The sequence below is a fragment of the Drosophila biarmipes genome, chromosome 2R (genome assembly GCF_025231255.1).
Source record: "Drosophila biarmipes strain raj3 chromosome 2R, RU_DBia_V1.1, whole genome shotgun sequence".
In the NCBI taxonomy this organism is placed as follows: Eukaryota; Metazoa; Arthropoda; class Insecta; order Diptera; family Drosophilidae; genus Drosophila; species Drosophila biarmipes.
The window spans coordinates 20,011,298-20,033,213 of record NC_066615.1 but is presented as its reverse complement, the minus strand read 5'-3'; the positions used below and the strand labels follow the sequence as shown (position 1 = coordinate 20,033,213).

At 41.8% G+C, this 21,916-nt stretch overlaps 2 protein-coding genes and 3 non-coding genes across 9 annotated transcripts; 4 read left to right on the top strand and 1 right to left on the bottom strand.

Annotated features, from left to right (window-relative positions):
• The first annotated feature begins 506 nt into the window (after positions 1-506).
• LOC108022346 (lysozyme P) lies at positions 507-1,015 on the top strand. The gene has a single exon (XM_017091209.3). The coding sequence runs from the start codon at positions 507-509 to the stop codon at positions 948-950; it is 444 nt and encodes a 147-aa protein (XP_016946698.1). The 3' UTR covers positions 951-1,015.
• Positions 1,016-1,602: 587 nt separating this feature from the next.
• Positions 1,603-21,469, top strand: LOC108022772 (dnaJ homolog subfamily B member 6). 5 transcript variants are annotated; one of them, XM_017091880.3, is made up of 8 exons: positions 1,603-1,707; positions 2,232-2,273; positions 18,373-18,559; positions 18,834-18,943; positions 19,068-19,325; positions 19,684-19,890; positions 19,952-20,261; positions 20,329-21,469. In XM_017091880.3, the coding sequence occupies exons 3-8, from the start codon at positions 18,495-18,497 to the stop codon at positions 20,432-20,434; spliced, it is 1,056 nt and encodes a 351-aa protein (XP_016947369.1). In that variant the 5' UTR covers positions 1,603-1,707; positions 2,232-2,273; positions 18,373-18,494; the 3' UTR covers positions 20,435-21,469. The 5 variants fall into 5 exon arrangements, with proteins under 5 accessions (XP_016947369.1, XP_016947371.1, XP_016947372.1 ...); XM_017091882.3 differs by lacking the exons at positions 1,603-1,707; positions 2,232-2,273 and adding an exon at positions 13,325-13,490; XM_017091883.3 differs by lacking the exons at positions 1,603-1,707; positions 2,232-2,273 and adding an exon at positions 13,580-14,110.
• Positions 3,336-3,407, bottom strand: Trnae-cuc (transfer RNA glutamic acid (anticodon CUC)). The gene has a single exon. It is a non-coding gene; the product is annotated as a tRNA-Glu (tRNA).
• Positions 3,601-3,672, top strand: Trnae-uuc (transfer RNA glutamic acid (anticodon UUC)). Its single transcript has one exon. It is a non-coding gene; the product is annotated as a tRNA-Glu (tRNA).
• Trnaq-cug (transfer RNA glutamine (anticodon CUG)) lies at positions 16,453-16,524 on the top strand. The gene has a single exon. It is a non-coding gene; the product is annotated as a tRNA-Gln (tRNA).
• Positions 21,470-21,916: the final 447 nt, after the last annotated feature.

Genomic DNA, 21,916 nt, shown 5'->3' with positions numbered 1-21,916 from the left:
ATATATCCTGGATGCATTTGTGGTTTTATATAGAAAACTTGTCTAATCTTAAAAAAAATGTTTTAAATTTACTACCCATATTTAAAATTAAATCTATATAACTTTAATGTGGTCTGAAAAATTAACAAGATGTATATATTATCCTTGGATAACGAAATATTTCACATATGTGTCTGTTTTGATATATACAAAAAAAACGTTTGCCAGCTACCTTTTTTTATAATAATTAATTAGGTTGACTAATCTTCTTTTGTTAAATTCGCGAAACAAGTGGCATTATTCATTTGATTCAAATGCTAATATTGGTTCAATAGAACTGGATTCTTATAGTAGCACTTGGCCTCTGAGCTTTGTCGCCTAGTGTACATAATTTATGCTCGAGTGTGGGCCACACTTCAGAGCTGTCCAAATGAGTGCTTGTAAAAATTAGATTGGCCCAAGCCACCATGCTTTAGAAGGCTATAAAAGCCAAGATTCCCAATTAGAATCGCTCATTGTTACCGAAGATGTGGCCCATTTGGCTGCTGGTTCTGTCGTTATCACTGGCCAGTGGCAGGCAGGTGGGCAGATGCAGCTTGGCCCGTCAGCTTTACAGGTATGGAATGCCCTACCACGAGCTGCCCGACTGGCTGTGCCTCGTGGAGGGCGAGAGCTCCTTCAGCACGAAGGCCATCAATCCTTCCAACGCGGATGGCTCGGTGGACTGGGGTCTTTTCCAGATCAACGATCGCTACTGGTGCAAGCCCGCTGACGGTCGTCCTTCCAACGATCTCTGCCGATTGCCCTGCCGCCTGCTGCTGAGTGACGATATCCGGTACTCGATTGCCTGTGCCAAGTACATCAGGAAGCAGCAGGGATTCTCCGCCTGGGTGGCTTGGAACAACCGCTGCCAGGGTGTTAAGCCCAATGTCAACCACTGCTTCCGACGGAGACACAGGAATTCCGGTTAGAGTTCTGCTAAGTGTTGGCGGATAAGTTTAATTAAGAGCATATACAAACTTTTGATAAGTTCGGATACATTAGAATAAGCTTTAAAATAAATAAAAATGAAGAAGTTATGATAAATAAATAAGTAATCATTACATACATTTCAAGAGTGCATAAGCTTTTTTGGGGTTAAAGGATAACCACATTATACATATTCTTGAATTTTGTTTCTACATCATCTTTATATTTTAAAACAGACCACTATAATTGGTCAAAAAATATCTTAAAAACTACGCAGTATTACAACATATTTTAAGTAATTTCAAAATAAACCGCCAACAAATTTTACATTTTACTTGTAGAATATAATGTATCTTAAAATGTTAAAAGAGCTTCAGTGGAAACCTGTTGAAATATCAGTTTTTTTTAATTAGTATATTTTAGTTATGAAATTTGTTATTTCAATTTGTTGGTTTAATTTTACTAACTTCATACATTTAAAAATCAAAATCTTTGCTATTGCTTGCGCACAATTGGTGAAATATTGAATTTTCTTTTCTCCCAAAAATCGGTCAACTTTCAGATTTAAATTTCGTTCTGCCGTTTTCTTTGGGATTTTCAGTACTTTAATACTAAATTAATACTCATATAAATACCACCGATGTTCAAGCTTTCCAACACTGTCGTTTTCAATCAGCTGTGGAAAAAGCGCGCTTGGTAGTAGCGGGTGAATTTTGTGTTCTTCGACTTGCAAGCGCGTGGATCTGTGCAGATTGACGGGTAATTCGAGTGCATTAAACAAGCCACCTAATTAGTAATAAAAAAGATGAATTGCACAAAGGCAGCAAATTAGAAAAAAAAGAAGTGAAGTGAAGTTGACATTGAAGTCGCAGCGCGTGTGTGTGTGTGTTTGAGCTTGTGTATCCGTGTGTGCAAAATTCTTTTGTGCTGTTTTCTGTGCATAAAATAATTGCAAAATAAGCTGAACAGCGAATTTCAAATGGAAACGGCACGCTTCGTGCTTGATTAGTTGTTTTGTAAAAAATCAATAAAGCGCTGTAATTGTCGCCGTGTTTTTGTTGTTGTTGTTGCTGCTGCTGCGGCAGGAGTTTCCGTCAACAACTTGCGTCTCTCTCGCCTCTCTCTCCCCCGAGTGTTCCCCTCTCTCTTCCTCGCGCGGCGTTGCTTATCTTGTTTACACACACTTATTTGTAGTTTTACTATATCGTGTTGGATTCGCATTTGTTAGATACTTTTCTAATGAAATTAATTGTACGCTTGTTTTTCGATTCGCCTCCACACAGGAAGCAGAAGATTTCCAGCTAAACACAACGCTAAAAGTAAAGGTAAGCAGAAGAACGAAAATAATAAACAAAAAAAGCACGGCGCGAAATATTTGACAAGTTCAATAATCGAAAGTGCCTCTATTGTGCTCTCTGTTGCACGCACGCACACTGCCGTATGCTAATTACAACGGTTCATTGCTCTGCTCATCGAGATTTTGACATATTGTTGCTGTCCCCTTTCGACATGTTGCGACGCGTTTCCTCGAAAGATAAAATAATGCAGCAGCAGCTGCCGCTCGATACCGTTAAACTCGTTTCTGACTCAAAATGCCAATTGTTTTCGTTGGCGCACTAACGTTAATTTGCCTTTTTTGGCCAGCTTGCAATTTGCCTGTCCCGCGGCCAGCTCTCTCAAATTTGTTGCAATTAAAAATTGATTTTCCGTTTGCCGAGTCAGCTTGTAAATATCTAACAACAACAAACGGCAAACATTGGTTTCTTGGTCTCGGCAACAATGAAAAAGCAATTTTCCGTATCTACAGCTAAAGAAAAAACGTTAAAAACTCAGTCAAGGCATTGTGTCTGTTTTATTGTTGTTGCCGTTCGCTGCTTGCCACACGTTTTGCGGCAGGCCATTGTCGTTGTTGCTGTTGTTTCCAGTATATGTTGCAATGCTGGGCATGCCTAATTTTCGGTTTAACAAAAGTTAAGTACTCTGGCTGTTTGAGCTTTTGCCCGTCGTTAACCAAACCGTTTTTTCCTCGTTGGTTTTTTTCCTCTTTATAGCGCAAGCATCAACAATTGACAACCTAGGCCAATGAAAAGCAAAGGCATTTCTTTCCCCTAAAAAATACTCAAATTATTTCTTAGCGTTTCCGATTGGCTTCAATTGGGTGGCGCTAGGCGATTGCAAAGAAGAAATACAATTAAAGCACACAAGAAAGCCAAAACAAACATAAATCAGTAATTACCGATAGCTGTTTGAGTTACAAGATGAGATAACAATGACTTAAATTGGGTGTTTACTGCCACTTCAGAGAAAACCCATCTTTAAAAAATAAATTAAAAAAAAAAAATTGTAAGGACTAAATAAAATAAAAAAGAAAAATAAAGCAAAAAAGTTTCCCATACCGGGAATCGAACCCGGGCCTTCCGGGTGAGAGCCGGATATCCTAACCACTAGACAATATGGGACTTGTGTGAACGGCGGCCAAAGTGTTTACTTGTTCTGCTTCTTGGCGCATGCCCCAAAGTCGCTTGCAGCTAATTTCTATTTTTAATTTCATGTTTAACAAGGCGAAAAATTCCTGGAAGAATTCTCTTGTATACTATTATCAAGTAGACGGCGGCCAGCATCATTATATAAGTTGGAAGAAAGTAGAACATATCCCATATGGTCTAGTGGCTAGGATATCTGGCTTTCACCCAGAAGGCCCGGGTTCGATTCCCGGTATGGGAAGTACTTTTTTTTGTAATTAAATCAATTACCCCGCTTTACAAGCCCCATCAATCATGCTCTCTCTCCCACTTCTTTCCAATTGCATCGCACAAAGGCATCAATTGGGTTGGAGTCGAAAATCAGACAACAACTCCACTTATTGACCTGCACTTAGAGGCGGTATAACACGAAGCGTGGTTCAAGTGGTGTCTTAATGAGTCTCAGCTGGGTATGATCCGGCTCAATGAACTTCCTCGGCCCCCTGTTAGGCGTTTTCCATCAAGTGCTGCAGCTGCAACTCAATTTCCCAAGCCCCCGTCACTCGATGGAAAAAAACGGCTAATTCATCAAAAGTGTGGCAGAGCCGAGAGCCAAAAACAGTGGGCCATTGTTGTTGCCCATCACGCCCACTTTTCGCTGGTGTCCGCCCCATTCGATGCATGCCGCCTGCCAGTTTCTTGCCACTTTCCAAGTCAATTGAAAAACTCGTGTAGCTTTTTATATGCCATCATCGTCATCATCCGCAGTGTGCCTGTTTGTTGAACGAGCTTATGTTTCGTATCCAGGCATTAGAAGCGCGTGTGAGACGTAAGATTGAACAAGAAGCGGAGAAAAAAGGTAAAGCGTACAAATTACCATTTTTTATAGTTTCTATGCGAGTATGTTTTTTGATATTTTTTTCGTATTCTTCAAAGAAAGCCAAGCCCCGACAATCGATGGCAGCGTGTGAGAGAAGCAACAAAAAAGACGGCAACTTTTTGGTTTCTGTTAAACGTTAAAGTAACGCCAACGCCGCCTGAGCTTTGTTTTTATTGTTAAACCAGTTGATCAGTTGAGCGACAGCAAGAACGAAAGACGCCAGCTGCTGCTGCTGTCTATATGGTATAGATATGGGTATTGCCATGGGGCTTATATCTCCGACTTGCTCACCCGACTTTCCTGCTACGCTGGCTGCATATTAAGCGCCCCCGCTGCGCGCCTGCGCGTCCACCGACCGCATTGTTTGTTGTGAGTTGTCTAAGCTCTGTTTGTTTTGCTTGATTCTTTTTTCAATTCGCATCTGCCAGCCGAGCCAGCAGGTAGGAGCCCAAGTCAACTCCGATTGGGCCCGATCGTTCGGATCTGCAAGAGGAGCCGGCTTAATTGAATTGTTTGGGGCAGCCTCGACCATTTCCGCTCCGCTTCCAGAGGATGACATTGCTCAACCCTCTTCAAATGATCTTTAATGACGGTAGAATAGTTGAGAAAAGCTGGTTCATTAAAAACCGTTGCCCTGAAATTGGCCTTAAAAAAGGATTTTCGAACTCAATGTATATTTCTTATGCTTTTTTTAAATGTAAAACTTACTTTACTGATTAAAATACGAAAGAAAGAACGACCCTTAGTTTGTATCTCAACATTACTCACCGCTGGTTCATTTTCATTGTCTTTCCCATGGGGACCGCTTTGGATGTTAATTTGTAGAAAATGACTCGGACTGACACGGCAGATAATATAAAAGAAAATTCCAGTGAACTCAGTAATGGGGCTTCAGACTTTTAAGTGTGCTTTGTCGTCTATGGCCACCATAAAGGCAATTAACATGCAAACTTTACCAAAACAATCAATCAGTTAAAAGAGCCTCACGCACTCCCCATTTCTTTGTTCAGGTCTCGACTTTCGTGAGGTGCAGCTGAGGAGAAGCAAAACGTGTAAATTTCGTTTGACAGTTGACAGAGTAGGAGTAGAAAAAGTAGAAAAAACAGGCAATGGCACTGGCTCTTTTTGGGGAGTTGGCCAATGCTCCCGCCAGTCCGAAATCGCAGTCGTAGTTTCACTTCACCCATTTAGCATGACAATCGGCCGGCTAGAGGATGGGACACAAATACGCGCGGGTCATGCATGGCCTGCAGTTGGAATCGGCGTACACACCTCTTTGGCTTTGTTTGTTGCAAAAAAAAATGTACAGAAACCCCACCGTTTTCACTCTTAATTTTCATTTTAGTGAAAATCCGCCTGGGACACGCCCCAGACTTTGTGCCCCCGCCCCCAAAAAGTAATCAAAAAGAAGGGCCCCCAAAGGCCATTGACACACATTTCGGGCCCGGCTTTGCGTGCTGGCGAGTCCGCGACCAAGATATTGGGGTTTCTGGTCAAGACACGACACATGTAGATACATCTGGGGAGCCGAATATAAAGAAAGTGTTCGAAAACGATACGATGCGAGGCTGGAAGACGCATGTCCAATAAATAAATTGAAATATTAACGCTCCGAATGAAAGAATCGCTGGAGAGTCTGGCTGGGAGGACGAGGAACTGGTTTTTCGGTGGAAGGCTTAGCAGTCCCAAGACGTCTGGGTCCCTATAATCGCTCCGTTTGCCTCGCCGAGCCGCAGGCTGCAGCACAGATCCAAAGATCCGCAGCAGCTGCAGCTGTGACCCACTCCCAGTTGTCCATTTAAAGCGGCCAGACGACGCGACGCGGTCTGTAACGTATCTCCGCACATTTATCGCCATTTTTTCAAGGCATTTTGCAGCCGAGCTTTGCGCGGTCTAATGCCAAAAAATCAGAAATAAAATTTCACCTCCGGTCACACGCTTGAGAAGTCACACTCGAGAGCAATGGCAGCGCCAAACTGGCGAAATGAAAAGCCCCCAAAGCCATTGTGGAAATTGCAGGCCCTGGGTTGATTAAACAAACTGCGCCCATGGCACCCGGAATTGATTGGAGCAGTGAAAATGGAACGTAAAGTCGATCTATCAACAAGAGCTAGCATAAAGTACTAAAGGTTCATAAAAAATACATAGATTTCAGAGGAGAAATTCAAAGAAACAATAAAAGTAGGAGAGAATTCCAATGGGATGATGAAATCCTCATACACAGATCTAACTAGGTCGCATGGCACACACCTTCAATCCATTATTATATCAATCGTACGTGGAACCAATCAATTGGAATCCCGACAATGAGCCAGAGTGAAAATGAATTGCAAACAATGGCAGCCGAGCGCAATAAGGAATTTCCAAGCTCTTTATGAGCCGAGTGAAGCGTAGGCTTTTCTATCTTAAGTGAAAAGCAGGCACACAAGTCGATTCCGCCATATCGCAAATGCATTACCTTATTGGGCTTAATTTGTGTTGTGCGGTGCCGTCGATTATTTTTAGCTCTTCGGCTAATCCAAAAGCAATTCAAGCCGCTCCATTTACTTGGCTGCGCATTTTGCGGCCGATGATTTTCCATGAATTACCCAAAAACGGGTATTCGACCATTGAGGCGATTTTGTTTTTCTTCTCCCGTCGTTTGGGGGCCCATGAAGATAAATGAATGAATCTCCGGATGCACTTGAAGCGCACATAAAAATTGTTGCCTGTCAGCGTCATTGGAACCGCCGATTGGACTCACCGTCCAGCGATAAATCCCTCTTGTAGATTTCAGTTCGTTTAATTTACTAACTGTGCCTGGTAAATCAATCATTGCGTCTGCTTGGCCTCGTCTTCAGCCGCATCGCCATCTCCATATCCATCTCCGGCTATTTAAATTAACCGGTTCGCCTTGTTTGCGGTCCGCCTAATGAGCGGCACTTGCTGTCCGCTCAAGAGTTTTGGAGAGATTGCATCCACTAAGCCGCAGATACAGCCGTCATACCATCATAGCATCATACCATAATCATATCCCGTGTCCATCTTCATGTTACCGAGCTAATGCTTTCTCTCTCCGGGGACTGTGTGGGAAAGCCTAGGGACGTCGTTATCGCTTACACGTGTCGGGGAACCCGAAAATATAATTTATTTATTGGGTTAAGACCTGGTGGGGCTCGTTAGGCCTTTTCGAACAGCGGGGTAACGAACTTGATCGAGTAAATGAATTTATTAGAGGAGATTCATAGCAATGTTAAAGAAGATTTAAAGTCTTAGATGATAGAGGGATAAGCTGAAATTTTACAAGATAGTATTGAGATAGGCTAAGTTATTTATAGGTGATTTAAAAAAATATATATAAATCAGTTAAATGTCTTAGATGATAGTTGTATAAGTTTATTTCATTAAAGATCATACTGCGTTAGGTTCTTCAAGACTTTAACAAGCAGCTTCTACTTCTGAGTACCCAATCTTCCTACTTAACAACTGAAAATGATGTCATTTAAAGACTCTGTGCTGTCATTTAAAGACTAAGTGCTTAGCTTGATTTACTTCACCACCTCGCCAGATTCTTCCCTTGAAATTTTAAAGAATTTGGCATTGCAACCCGATGATTACGGCAGTCATATTTCCAGTGGACTTGGCTCATTAGCAGCCTCGCTCTGGCTTCGCTTTCCGATCGAATTCATTTGCAGCTCCCCACTAAATTTAACCTTAGCACGATATCGCTGTACTTCGTTTCATAGAGACTTAAGTGCTGACGCGTGTTACGCATTGAATGGATCTGAGTACTGGGATATGAAATGGTTTCAATTCGATTCGATTGGATTTCCGAGTAAAGCCAAGCCGAAGAGCGAGGGTCTTCGATGGGGCGCAGCAGTTTGACAGAGACTGAGAGTTGACTTTGCTCATTGTATCTGTATCTGAATCTCTAGCTGTATCTATTTCCATTAATTAGAGGCAAGCAATGATGCGTCAAGCCGAGTATCTTTGTCTGAAACTGGCTCTAGAGCCGCAGACAGGAGATATAATATTAATTTATATGATACGATTTCGCATTGTTCTCTTCGACGTATATATTTAATTTGCCAACTCAACTTTTTCGCTCCGATTTGCGTGCCATTTGTGAGATGCTTTTTACCCCTGAGTCACGTTCAATGTCGCGATCCCAAGCGTGATTCTTCATTGCAAATTGGCCAACACAAAAAAGAAGAAAGAAATAAGCCAAAGTGGCTAAAAGGCATTTTGCACCATCACCAAACGTTGCAGCTTCCATTTAAAGTAGGTGGGGGTCTCTAAAGGCGCCTATCAACAATGTGGATTAAATAAAATTACCTTTTTGTGCGACAAGCAATTACTTCTCAATTACAAATTTACTGTCTTGGCCCGGCGCTCTCCTTACTTTTTATGATTATTGCATTCAATTAAACTAAATTGCTTTGGAAATTGGTCTCGTTTGGCCACTTGCCAGTCGTTTCTTCACTGCGGGCGCCATTTCTCAGCTTTCATTTTGCTAGCTGGCTTTAATTCCCAACTATTTATAATAATTACTAAAGCAAATAAACCCACTCAAACACAAAAAAGCGGATCCGTGGCTATAAAAAGACTCGGTTGAGCGTGAGCGTCAGAGATCATTGGGGCAGGGTCTCAAACTGGGACGCAGAGGCCATTTCGAACTGACCAAGACCAAGAGGAGACCAGCAACCATAAACCTCGGATGAAAAGCAGCCTACGACGACGCGGCGTCTGCCTCAAATTTTTCATTCCATTTCGGCTGAGCAAGCAACTTTTAAAGTCATCGTCACTGCCGCCGATTGACCCCAAAGTTTGTTGTACTCGGAGCTGGAAATTCAAATGGGTGAAAGGGGTGCCAAGAGTGTTTCCAAAGTTTTGATGAAGTAATAAAGAGTGGAAAAGTTTAAGAGGGGTCTTCAGAAGTTGCTGATGTGCTAATGGAGAGTTTGGAAATGGTTTTCTAGTCGTCATAGAAAAAGACAAATAAACAAATGCCTGGGATCATAATAATAGTTCTTATAACTAACGAAATTCAATTAAATTCTCGTTATAAAAGCACATAAAACCTCTCATCTTATGTTGGCTTGACGAGCTCGTAAGCTTAATTTAAACAATTTATTAAGCTCACAAATTGCTTTGGTATTATTTATAACCAAGTAGAATTGGCACTTAACTTGAAATAGTAAGACACTAAAATCTTTACGTGACTGGCGGCTCTTAGGAATAGTGAACACCTGTGGCTTTACACACACATATCAAATTAACTTGGTTTGTTCGTACTAAAATCCCATCTTGTTTTCCCCCAACTTGAAGGTTTATCTGATTGGTAAATGCATTGAGCTACTTGATTCAGCTACTTGCACAAAATTGAGCAACTCAAGTCAAAACAAAGCTCCAATTAAAGCAATCAATCATGCTGCCCTTTAATTTGGGAGTGGAACTGTATTGATGGGGGTCGTCTCGGCGATTTCCTACTTTCGCTAGTAAAAACTTTGTTTAGTATCAGGTGGATTTATGGAGTGGACTGACGAAGCGACGTTTATGTTGGCCAGCCGAGTTCGTTTTTTATTTCTCCTGGTGCAGGCTAATCACATGTTTCCGCCCCAAAACTAAAAGAAAGAAAAATAGCCCCTGGTGGTTGGTTGTCTGCGGTTTTGCGCTTTAATAACTTCATTGTCAATGCAACATACGCTCGAAGTTGCACACTCGACAAAAAACACACAAAAGCAGGCAGCCAGGCTTGACTGTGAGGCGGTTAAGGCATCCAGTTGGAGTCCACATTGTAGCTATTGTGCCGGACTTGATCTAGATGGAGTGTCCAGTACACCGAAAATAAATGGTATTTTCGATAGCACTTGAAATACAAGGCATATTTTGCAAAGGACTTTACCAAGATCCAATTTTTACAAGCAGAAACATGCTTGACCACTGTATGCTGTGTGTGTGTCGGCAGAGCTGTGATAGAGGGTGATAGGTGTAGGTTGCAATAGGTATAGCTATGTTTATATTTTTCCTATTAACGAAATGATGTTTCCTTCTGATTAGTGTTTTTACTAGATCGTAACCTATGCTAAAGCTAATCCAATTTCTTGCGGTGCACCAGCTGCACAGTAGCTCTAGCCGGACAGAGGAGATGGCTATCATTCGTGGCTTAGATTTATGTATATGTAGATCGGCAGCACAAGGAAGCGTTGAACCCGTGTAGAGAGATGTGTCGGGGCTTCTTAGTTGCTGCGATGATTCCACAAATCAAGCGGCGTACATTGAGATCATCACCACCGGCTGTCTGTCTGATCTCGGGCTACAGGTTTATTGCTCGATCGGTGGTGGGTAGTTTTTATGTGACCGAGCACCGTCGGGCGGTCTTGGTATTAAACTCGACTTGCCTTATTTAGTTTTTGGTGCTTTATGACTGCATGACTCGGACACGATCGTTTTTATACACCCGCACAAACGGGGTGAGTCGGTAGACTGTATAAAGAAAAATTTACACATAAGGCATGATTGTATTAGATCAGAGGGCTCCTCAACTTCTTGAAGGCCGGCAAATATTTACCCGACATCATATAAACAGAAGAAAGCTTTTCGCCAAAATATTTATCTATTCTTTTGAGTATCTTTTTAGCCGGAATCTGATATATCTTAACAATCAGTTTTTGGGAACTCGCTAGCTTGCATCAAGATGATACATTTGCTTAATCAACAAACTTAACCTTCACATATGAAAAACAATTATTTTCGAATATAACAAACAAAAAAAGAAAAAAGTTTAACAAGAACTTCTTGTAGTTCCCCTTATAAAGAAATCGCTTTATCCAGGGCGTGCCACTTGTGTTGTTCTGAAATGGGTAGATCCCAAAGAGTCAATATACAGCCCTCTATAGACTGGAAAAGCCACATGAGGCAGACATGACCACAGACCTCGCCCATCTAACATATCCGTACCGCCTTCTTTTGGAACCGCAGATACGTAACAGCGGCCACAAAAATTACACAGATCATTTCGAAATTTACATTGGAATGATTTTTATTTATGCGGCGAACAAACAAACGCAGTGTGAGAAGGGCCTCTGATTAGACACAGATACAGATACGGATATGGTGCAGTGATCCCCAAAAGAAAAAGAAACTAGGGGGCAAGCCCCCCTTGGGCTAGATATTCCATAGATTTGATGATATTACAACAGTTCCGAGTGGGTCTATTAAAAATCATTTGGCCAGCGGGGCACCGCCAGCTGTGGATGAATCAGCATTCGGTTATGTTATTGTTGTAGCACTTACAACACTTTTCATGTCGAATGGGCTGGGGGGAAAAGCTGCGGGCATGGAACTTAAAAATAGATTGATTCCCACGCCCACGTTTCTATTTCTAGGTCTTGTGTGTGGCTTTTCTCAGGTCTTATGCCGATTGCTTCACATGGCATTGCATTGTCGCCCCAGCCGCCAGTTTTTCCCTCTCTTTCCTTGAATTGTGCAATTTGGCGAATTTCCACCTTGGCTTCCCTTTTGTTTGCTTTATTTTCCCTGCCCTCGGCACTTTCCCTTGCCGTCTTGTTTGCCTGTCTGCCTAATTTGTGTTATTTTCCCGTAATAATTACTGACCGTTTACCCGCTGTGCCAATTTCACCCAGCTTGCTCGCTTTTTCCCTGGCCTCTAGCTCGCAAAAATACGTCAATGTTTTGTTTTCTCCGCTCCGCATTAATATTTTCCTTCCGCAATACTTATGACCAATTCACTCTTCCCACCCAACTAAAAATAAATTCCCACACACCCAAAATATGTGTGTTGGGCCTGTGTGGGGCTATATAAAAATTTCAATTTATAAACTTTTCACCATTTTTCGCACAGCATTTCACTCACCTCCCTCGGTTCTCGTCCACCACCTGCTGTTGTCTCGGCACAGTGGGTCACAAGTTGAGGGAGTCAGGGTTTTCAGGAAATGCAAATGGGTAGGAAGGTTTTTGAACCATTCATGGGGTTGCAGAGGGTTTTTTAACAAAAATGCAAGCTTAAACGATTTGGAACATTTTGATTAGTATTCAAGGCAATAATATCTAAAAGATCTGAGGAATTTCATTTCCAACGTTAATATCTCATACATAATTATCCCGATACAATAACGTTTTTGAAGTATTAGTAATTAATTTAATTTCTATCTAATTAATGCGATGCCATCTAAAAGATCTAATGAAAATAACTTCCCACGTCAATATCTTCCACATTATTATTCCAATCCAAATAGCTTTTTAAAAAAAATCTGGTCACATTACCCACATTTATTTCTTTTTTACTATGAAGTTCTTAAGCCTATGGTATATTTTTTATGATTCTTAGAGAATACTACCAAAAATAAGAATTCCCAAAAATATTCTCCCTTGGTAGATTTTAAACTTTTGAAGGAATAGCAAAAGGTTTTTAGATCTATTATAATCTCCCTAAATGTCAACTACTGTTGACCGGCGTCAACGACTCGTGTTGTGAGAGTTCTAAAATTAAATATTTAAATTTGTCGTCGTTACATTCAGATTCGGCTTCGCTCTGCCGCCTTTATAACGTTATAAACTTTGGTCATAAAACTCATCTTTATTTAAATAAACATGGCTCATTATTCAGATTTCCAATCAATATGGGAATGAGTCTAGGCGCAGGAGAAACCGATTCGGCGGAAACTGGAAGATGAATCACGTTGGAAAAGGGGACTTAACCGGCGGAACAATAAAACCAACTGATCAGCCCTAATTTACGGCGACGCGCTGATAAGAAAGAGCCCGAAAGATAAATTAACGATAGTGAGGGTGGGGAGGAGATAACGCTTTTTGCCAGAATTGGCGTAACAACTTCCGGTGGGGGTACGACAATAACAAAGGCTGGGGGTGGTGGAACCTCTCTCGCCCTCTCTCTGTCTCTCTCTCTCTCTGGCTCCCCCACAACAACACACAGAAATTGAGGCATGGCAATGCCGTCAGCTGGTTTCTCTCTCTCACTCACTGTGTCTCCTTTGATCGGCGAGTTTTTTCTGGCTTTGCATTCAATTCTCAACGATTCATTGCCGCGTACGGCTGCGAAAGTTTTTCTTTGGCTTAACATTTCTTAGCTCGCTGCGCTTTCCGTGTTTTTGTTTTATAATGTGCAGTTTCGACTATCAGTACAAGCGTAGCATTAAGTTAAAAACGAGATTGGCCATTGCTGGTTAAGAGCGATCGATGTAAATATATCAACGAAAAGTGCGAGTGCAACGCTCATTGCGTGACTTTCCACCAAGCTCAATAAGCGTACAAATATATATAAATGCGCAGCGTTTTCTTATCGCATGCTAGACTGTGTGTGTGTGTGATTGATTCGTGCGATTGTGTGCGATTGCAGCAGAATGTGCATGTGTGTATGTAGGTTATGGCAAAATTAGCACCAAAATACCATCGTCTCCCGTGTAACAAAAAGAGTGGGGAGATAGCAGATAAGAGGAAGACAACACGCAACCAACTGTTGTTCTCCACTCCCTGCCTCCCCGCCTTTATCCAGCTTTATCGCTGTGTCCCCGCCTTGTTGTTTGCTTATCATCGCCGCGGTGACACAATTCAGGTTTAATCGAAGCGACAACAAATTGAAAAGTGCGAGGAAACTCTCAGTGATGTAATTTGCATAGCAGCCATCGGCTTTTCTGCAGACCGCAGACCAAACGCATACATAGTTTTTGGAGTGCCTTCAGGCTTGGAGCCACGACGACCCGTGTAGGCAGCTCTTTTCGCCGTCTCTGCGAAGCACACTTGTCGCATGTGGAGTCCCTCGAGTTTGTGATTAAAGCTGCTTGAATCCGATACGATACGGGTAAATAAGTAAACACTGCGGCGAGGGCTACACCGAAAAATATAAAGACAGTGCCAAAACAATAAGAACTTTAACATACAAAATTGTAGGTGAATTAAACATGATAGTGATATAAGGTTAACTGCTCCCAAATGCTACATTATCAACAACCAACTACACACAACTTAACAGTTTATGCTAGTTTTACTATTTAATAGTAACTAAAGGCATCTTTTTGCAAACGCTTCTTTCCCAACAACCAAATACAAATAATTTACCTTTTTATAATAGTTTTACTATTATTAGTTCGGAAAGCCATACACTTTGCAATTTACCTACGATATGGCAACTCTCCCAGGCCAAAATACACACCACTTACCATTTTATTATATCTTTACTATTGTCTCCAAAATTTGTTAATTTTTTTTTTTAAATTTACGAAACCATCCATGTTGGAAAATGTAACCCATCAAATTCCTTTAACTGTAAAAATATTTTAAAATTAAGAAAAAAATAGTTAACTTTTCACAGGCAATGTGAAATTAAAATATAAAATTTACAATTCTTAATGTAAGGAAGCGTTGTATTCTATAAGTTAAACTCCGGCGACTATAAAATCTGCGTCATGTAAATAATATAATATTTAACTACCATGACTAACCCGTATCTGAGGCTTCTTTGTCTTGCAAATTACAGTTTTACCCGAGAGATATAAAATGAAACAGCTCGTGCCTTACAAATATTTGCTATTATTTGATTCGAAAGAGGTGAAAATACAGTGATTCACTTTTCAAGAAGTGATTTTATTCCTTATCACTGGCGTGACCTTACACTTATAACGTCGTTCTCTGTGAAGAACAATCTGTGGCGGAATTTCTCGCACTGTGAATCATCCCCCTGATGAAATGGTTTTGATACTTAAAAACCAGTTCCGATCGACGTGTGTTTGTATGTGTTGCCTTAATTTCCTCATTTACATTTTGGTAGTATCTCCTTTCTTTATATATTTAATGAGGCTTAAAAGAATTTGTAAAGTTATAAATTTATTTTACTACACAAACCCAAAGGCGCACGTATTTACATTTTTATTGTTTTTAACTGACACTTTAATATCATAATCTATTTAAATTCCATACACAACCTCAGGTTAAAGCTGATTTTCGGGGTAATGAAGTCGTAAAGTGTCAAAAGAGTAGGGCTATAGATGGGAAGCCATATCTTACATTGTCTGGACACTCATTAAATCTTAATTTTATATTAAGTTAAGGGTTGGGGGGTTTCTTATAGGTATATAGGAAAGTGATTTTAATGAGGCTGGAATCAGCTCAAAGAGTGATGCTAGAAAAGTAGGGGATTTATAAAGCTGGGCTTAGCCATATTTAAACTTGCGCTTCGGTGAGGGCTTCTCATTGCTGGAGCAAGGCAATCTGCTGGCTCTATAGCTAACCGAAAGAACCGGCAAATGCCTTAAATGCCGCGGACGCCCACAGAACGATGGCGAGGTGCTGAGTGACTGCCACGAGATATAGACTCGCAGATAGCCAGTAGTTGAGTTCGATTGCGAGCGATTCCGAACGATTCCATTCGACTTGAGTCACAGCCGGTGGCGGTTGGCGGCGAAATCCAAGCAGGTCTTCCGCTTGGTCCCCCTGGCAGCCCATCTTGGTGAAGGCTCCACAGCTCCGCCACCGCCACCGCCACCGCCTGCTCCGCCTCCCCCTCCTCCACCTCGACCACCGAGTCCGTCTCCTCCGCTGACGTGTGTGTCATGCGGATGGCTGGCCAGCAGAAACGTCAGCGGCAGTCGCGGCGTCGTCGTCATTTGCTGCTTTTAGACAATGCTACAAGTTCCTACACCTACGACCTAGAATCTGCCGAATATGTCAACAGGTATATACTCTATCGGTGGCCGTAAAGCGAATAAACTAGGCACACACACCGTCCCATACCCCGGCTATATCTCTAGTTCTCTATATGCGCTATGGCTATCTATATGCTCGAACATGTTTGTATAAATAAAGGGGAATTCATTCTAATTTATTTATATGGTTTGCTCTTTTTCCTGCAAAATACATTTTCGATTTGTATTTATAATCCCGAGTGGTATTAAATCTGTTGCAACACATGAGAACATGAGAAATTGTCTATGTATATTTCGTTGCAGCAACTGAAAGGAAAAGTGTGAAAGTGTGATGCATTGCAATTCGAACTTGCTCGGGAATTCGCGCCCCCTTTCAAAGGTCAGGGGCCCATGTAACGGTAGCCAAGGCCGCACATCCGCCGTCCCTCTCGCACCTGTTCGCAGCATGCGCACTGCGATTTTCCCGGCCAGAAAAAGGAAAATGGCTCAGGGCCAGTACGGCGGTTCCATGGTGTAATGGTTAGCACTCTGGACTCTGAATCCAGCGATCCGAGTTCAAATCTCGGTGGAACCTGAGCCTGGCTTCCACGGGTTTCTTATTTTACCAGGTCACATGTCATAGTGGAGTTTCGAAAGGGATTTTTATTAAAAGTCTTCATACTTTTCGTACATTGAGTTGTTGTATGCCAATAGGTTGTTGAGGAGAGTTCCTTTTAAGGATAATTGCATCCTCAATTTTTGGTTTGTGGCATTTGAACTCTAAAAGGAATCCCCTTTTAAGCTTAGGTACTTGTTTTTTTTATTATAAAACAACCTATAATAATATAAAAACTTGTGAATAAAAACTGTGTAATATTTTTTATAAAATTATATTTTACTTGAACCGAAATAAAATCAGACAAATTATATGTTCTTAAAATGCACTCTATAGCACCGGACCGTGCGTTCTGAAAACAGTTACCACATATTTTAATATCTATAGTATATATATCTTTAATCCACTCTGCTCCAACACTTGTATTTGCGTTAATAGACAAATTTATGTGACGCCACGCACACGCACCCCATCGAAAGCCATAAATTAGATCACACAAAAATGTGAGAACAAAATATAAGCACGAACAGATCGAGTGAACCGCCCATCAAGAACCGAATCCGAATCTCAAGACCCAGCCAGCCCACACCAAGAGCAGCATAAACACAGCCCAGCGAAGTTGGTCAGTCGACCAACGAGTTTTGGAGTTCAGTTTCGGTTTGGGATTGCCGCCGAGTGTGTAAAATGCAAATTGTCATGTCACCTGGCCGGAGGGCTAATTCAGCCAAGCACCTTCCTCCGCCGCCCGCTGTAATGTTTGATAAAAGAAAACACTCGCTCGTGAAATCAAGCCAAATTGTGTCAAGGGGCTGCCTGACAGCGAGCGGCAACAACAATACAAATTAAATAAAATTAGCGACTATTTTGCACGGCAGTGGGGGAGCGGGGAGGTCTGGGTTCCGAGGTCTGCGAGCGGGGCGACAAACGCTTGAGCAACTTTGCCCCAAAAGTTGATGGACGGCTAACTGAGCGCCCTTACGTCGTTATCTCTTGCCGTCTACACGGTGGAAAACTAGCACTTCTTATAGACACATAAAAAAAAGACTTGTCTTACGTAGTGTTAAATGTGGTTTGAAACCCACGCTATACGGTTATACTTTGTATGTTATATGTTGCTATTAAAAAATAAACATTCAAATATTATATATGGGCTATAATATCATGATATTATAACATGATCTTTGATCTATACTTATATTATCTTTAGAAATATGATGCTTTATTTTCGAACCCTCATATCATAATGGGATGAATATTATTTTTCACATCTTTGATGGGATGGTTAAATTCTATTAACATAAAAAAAAGTAATATTATAATCAACATAATATTAACATTATATGTAGAATCTTAAAAGAAGATATATAATCTATACTCTCATTTTGTTTGTAAATATGATCCCTTACTTGCGGACCATCATATCATATGGGATCTTTAATATTTCCTAAAACTATGATCTATATTTTTTTCATGGTCGTGTTTTTTCCCTGTACTTCTTCGGTCTCTCTTTCCCACAGTTTGCGTGTGTGGGCGATGGCATAATGGGGTTTTCGAACGACATTGAACTCGAAAATTGAATTGAAAAGTGTCGGCGGCCCATGCAAACCAAGCTGTCTTTGACTTTGCTTTACACCCATTCGTGTGTGCTCCCTCAATTTGTTTATGTTTTCTATTTCGCCTTTGCTTTTTCTGCAACACGATCAAAAACAATATCGAAATTTAGTTCTGTCGAATTGCTGACTGCCCCAAATCGGTACTCTCGAATACCCATCTATAAGTCCGAGCCCTCGACTAACAGGCCTCTGTAATTGATTATGTGTTTTGCAGAAGCCAGAGGAGGGTCCGACCGACAGATAAACGCACTGGATTGCAATTTGTGCTGGCCCAGCGAGAAACTGAGAGAATAAGCCCAGGAAGAGCCTCCAAAGAGTAGAATACACATCGCTGAAATGGTGGACTACTATAAGGTCTTGGATGTGGCGCGCTCAGCTACCGACAGTGAAGTGAAAAAGGCGTAAGTAAATGGAAACAAACAAGTTGGGGTCCGTGGGGCGAAGCTTTCAATGTTATATCCGGTCGAGGGCTGACATTGCCATAATCAACTTAGTAGCGTGATATATTAGGGTGAGTCCCCCTTAAACAAGGGCGATTCCTATGAATTTCAACTTAAACCTAATTAATCAAGTTAAATGATACAGGGTTTAATAATAAATAATGTTTTCTACTCAGGGCTAACTTACAATATCTTGTTGTTTGTATTATATCTCACGACCCTCTTCCACCCACAGATATCGAAAACTAGCTCTGAAATGGCACCCAGACAAGAATCCCGACAACCTGGATGAGGCCAACAAACGCTTCCGCGAGCTGTCCGAGGCCTACGAGGTCCTGTCCGATGGTAAGTTCCTGCTAGGGAACAAACCTAACCAACCACATTTTCGGTTCTTTAAACACCAAATGGGGGGACTCCGTGATCTGTGCTAGGTGACGGAACCAATGCTAAGTTTCTATTGTGTGTTTAGCCCGTAAGCGCAGGATCTACGACGCCCGGGCCACGCTGCACAAGTCCTCGGCCACAGGAAGCAGCAGCAACAGCAGCAGTTCCTACTCCCGCTACCGCAGTGGCAGCGGTGGCTCCTCGTCCTACGGCCGGGACTACGACTACGACTACTATCCGAGCTCGGGCTACGGGTCGGGTGCCGGCAGGCGGTCCGGCAACCGCTACCAGGCCTTCACCTTCCGCAACATTTTCGAGGGCACTCCCTTCCACAAGTTGTTCGGTAAAGGCCGCAAGGAGTTGCAACTGTTTGGTTACTTTGGTTTCGCTGACTGACATCCTGGCGCACGTCGTTCTGTTCTCGTTTCGTACTTTTCGCAACTAAATGCTGTTTTTTCAGTGATGGGAAGACCATGTTTTTGGGCTTCAAAGCAAGAAAAACTGAAAGCTACCTTACATATATATGTATATTATATATATTAAAATCCTGTAACTTGAAATAGGAAAATTAAGGACCCTTCCCATCACTGGTTCCATGTTAGGTCTAAGCTAACTCCCCGCTGCTCGAGCGTTAATTACTAACCACATACAATGTTTCTGATTTCCTTGACTCATCCTCTTTTCCGACTTGTCTCCCACAGAGAAGAAGCGTCGCATCTACGACGAGTACGGCAAGGATGGACTGGGCGAACGTGGCCAGAGCCGCTCGCATGCGCGCCACCATTACAGCACACACGATTTCGATGAGTTCGACATAATGGGCGGCTTTCCGTTCGTCTTCCGCCCGCCAGAGGAGGTGTTCCGCGAGTTCTTCGGCGTCAACTCGCCCTTCGCCGACTTCTTTAGAGGTAAGACATGGGGAAAAAAAGTAAACTCAAGGTCTTAACTAATATTTGCTGCAATTTTCAGATACCAATGGCTATTCGAATGGCAGCACGAGTGGCTCGAGCAGCAGTCGACGCCATGGCGGCAGCAGTGGAGCGTCTCGCCACCATCACCACCACCAGCACAAATTGGCCAGTCCGTTCGGGGCTCCCATGCTCAACTACTCCATGATGGACTTCTTCATGCCCACCAGCGGCTTCACCTCGTTCTCCTCGATGACCAGCGGCAATGGCAGCAGCGGCGTCACCCACATCTCCAGTGGCCCCAGCGCCGGTGTCAAGCGCACCTCCACCTCGACGGTGTTTGTGAATGGCAAGAAACTGATGACCAAGCGGTATGAATCCATTCTCCTAGTCCGTTTCACCATTGTATTAAACTATATCCACCTTCACCCATTTCAGGGTCGTCGAAAACGGCAAGGAAACGGTCTTTTCATATGAAAACGATGTCCTTAAATCAAAGACTGTGAACGGAGTTTCGCAAAAGCTCTCTTCAATAGCTAATTAATAAAATCCACACATCTAAATATATATATATCAATATCAGCATCAGCACCGGCGTTGGCCGCAACAACCAATAACAGCAAACAAAAATCAACAAAGAAAAGTCATAAATGTAAAGCAGAATATTAACACACCAAGAGGAACTCGGATCGGATTTCTTAAATGCTTCGATATATATGATACGTTTAACCATTTTGTTCTACATTAGAATTAAATTACTTTTAATGGAACGAACGAACAGCAGCATAAATGGATCAGCAGCCAGCGGAGGACCAAGCCAGAGCTCACCAACCAGCAGAAGCAGCAGAGCACATCCACATCCACATCGAGGAACAAGGGCATAAGCAAACCAAAATTATCAAAATTCCTTGTGATAGCGAATTGTCGAAATTTAGTGTTTGAGAGCAGTTTTGAGCAAAGCTTCTCGACATGATAGCACCACCGGTGGAATAAAGCCAAGGCCATCGGCAGCAGGATCAACTGAAACACAACTGAAATGCTAAGCGCTTAAGCAATTTAGCCACTAAGTTCTAGGGCGGGCCAGGCTTTTAGAGCTGTTCGGAGTCGGAGCGAGTGTGTTTGGGTGTACATCTTGGGGGGGATAATTGTGTATTTTTCGTGTATGTATCGTTAGTCACTTAAGTTGCCACAATACTTACTAGGAAATTGAAAACTCAAGAGAGGAAACAAACAGATAAACGAAATTGAAATGGCTTTGCGTTAACTTTTCTGTACATTGTAAAGGATACGAAATGAACATGAAGCATATAAAATCCCTAGGGATGACATTAAATGTTTATAGATATTTCATAACCTAAACTTTTTATTAATTTTAATGCCGTATCCTAGCGTATAGTCGTTTTTTAAATGCTTAAGACTATTCTCACATAACCTGCAAAACGAATTCGAGGATTAAACAAACAAAATTAATCGTAACATAATCGCCCATAATTTAATAATTTTGTTTTAGTAGAGCCTCCATAATGAAAATAAAAGAAAAAAAATGAAAATTGAAATATAAAACAAGCGAAACAATTAACTCAAGTGTGTTTTAATCGAAATAGTTGTGGAAAATAACAAACCTTTTTAATTACGGAACGGTGGCCTTCCTTTAAGCGAGCTTAGGCAAAAGCTTTGCTGGATCTCTGCCGCAACACATACAGTGTACAACAGCTGTCGGCAGATGCAGAAAACGAAATATAAATACAAATGGGTTTTGAGTTTCTGTTCTGGGTTATTCCTACAAGTGAAAAATAAGTTTGAATCACTGGATTAAAATTTAATCATGCTCAGCCTTAAGGTTTTTATGAATCAGCATTGTGATTAATTACTCCTCAAATTACCAGGATGATTTGTTAGTTTATATGTGATTAATAGTCGTTTATACCAATAATAATAATCAAATCGCGGAAAGACCAAGCAAATCTTTATTTGAACGCCCGCCAACTCAAATTGTTATCGATGGTTGGCAGCGCGATGCAACTGG

Coding starts and splice junctions, on each gene's coding strand:
- LOC108022346 (XM_017091209.3), top strand. CDS start 507: ATGTGGCCCATTTGGCTGCTGGTTCTGTCGTTATCACTGGCCAGTGGC.
- LOC108022772 (XM_017091880.3), top strand. CDS start 18,495: ATGGTGGACTACTATAAGGTCTTGGATGTGGCGCGCTCAGCTACCGAC. Junction 18,560..18,833: donor GACAGTGAAGTGAAAAAGGC/GTAAGTAAATGG, acceptor TTCCACCCACAG/ATATCGAAAACTAGCTCTGA. Junction 19,326..19,683: donor TCCCTTCCACAAGTTGTTCG/GTAAAGGCCGCA, acceptor TGTCTCCCACAG/AGAAGAAGCGTCGCATCTAC.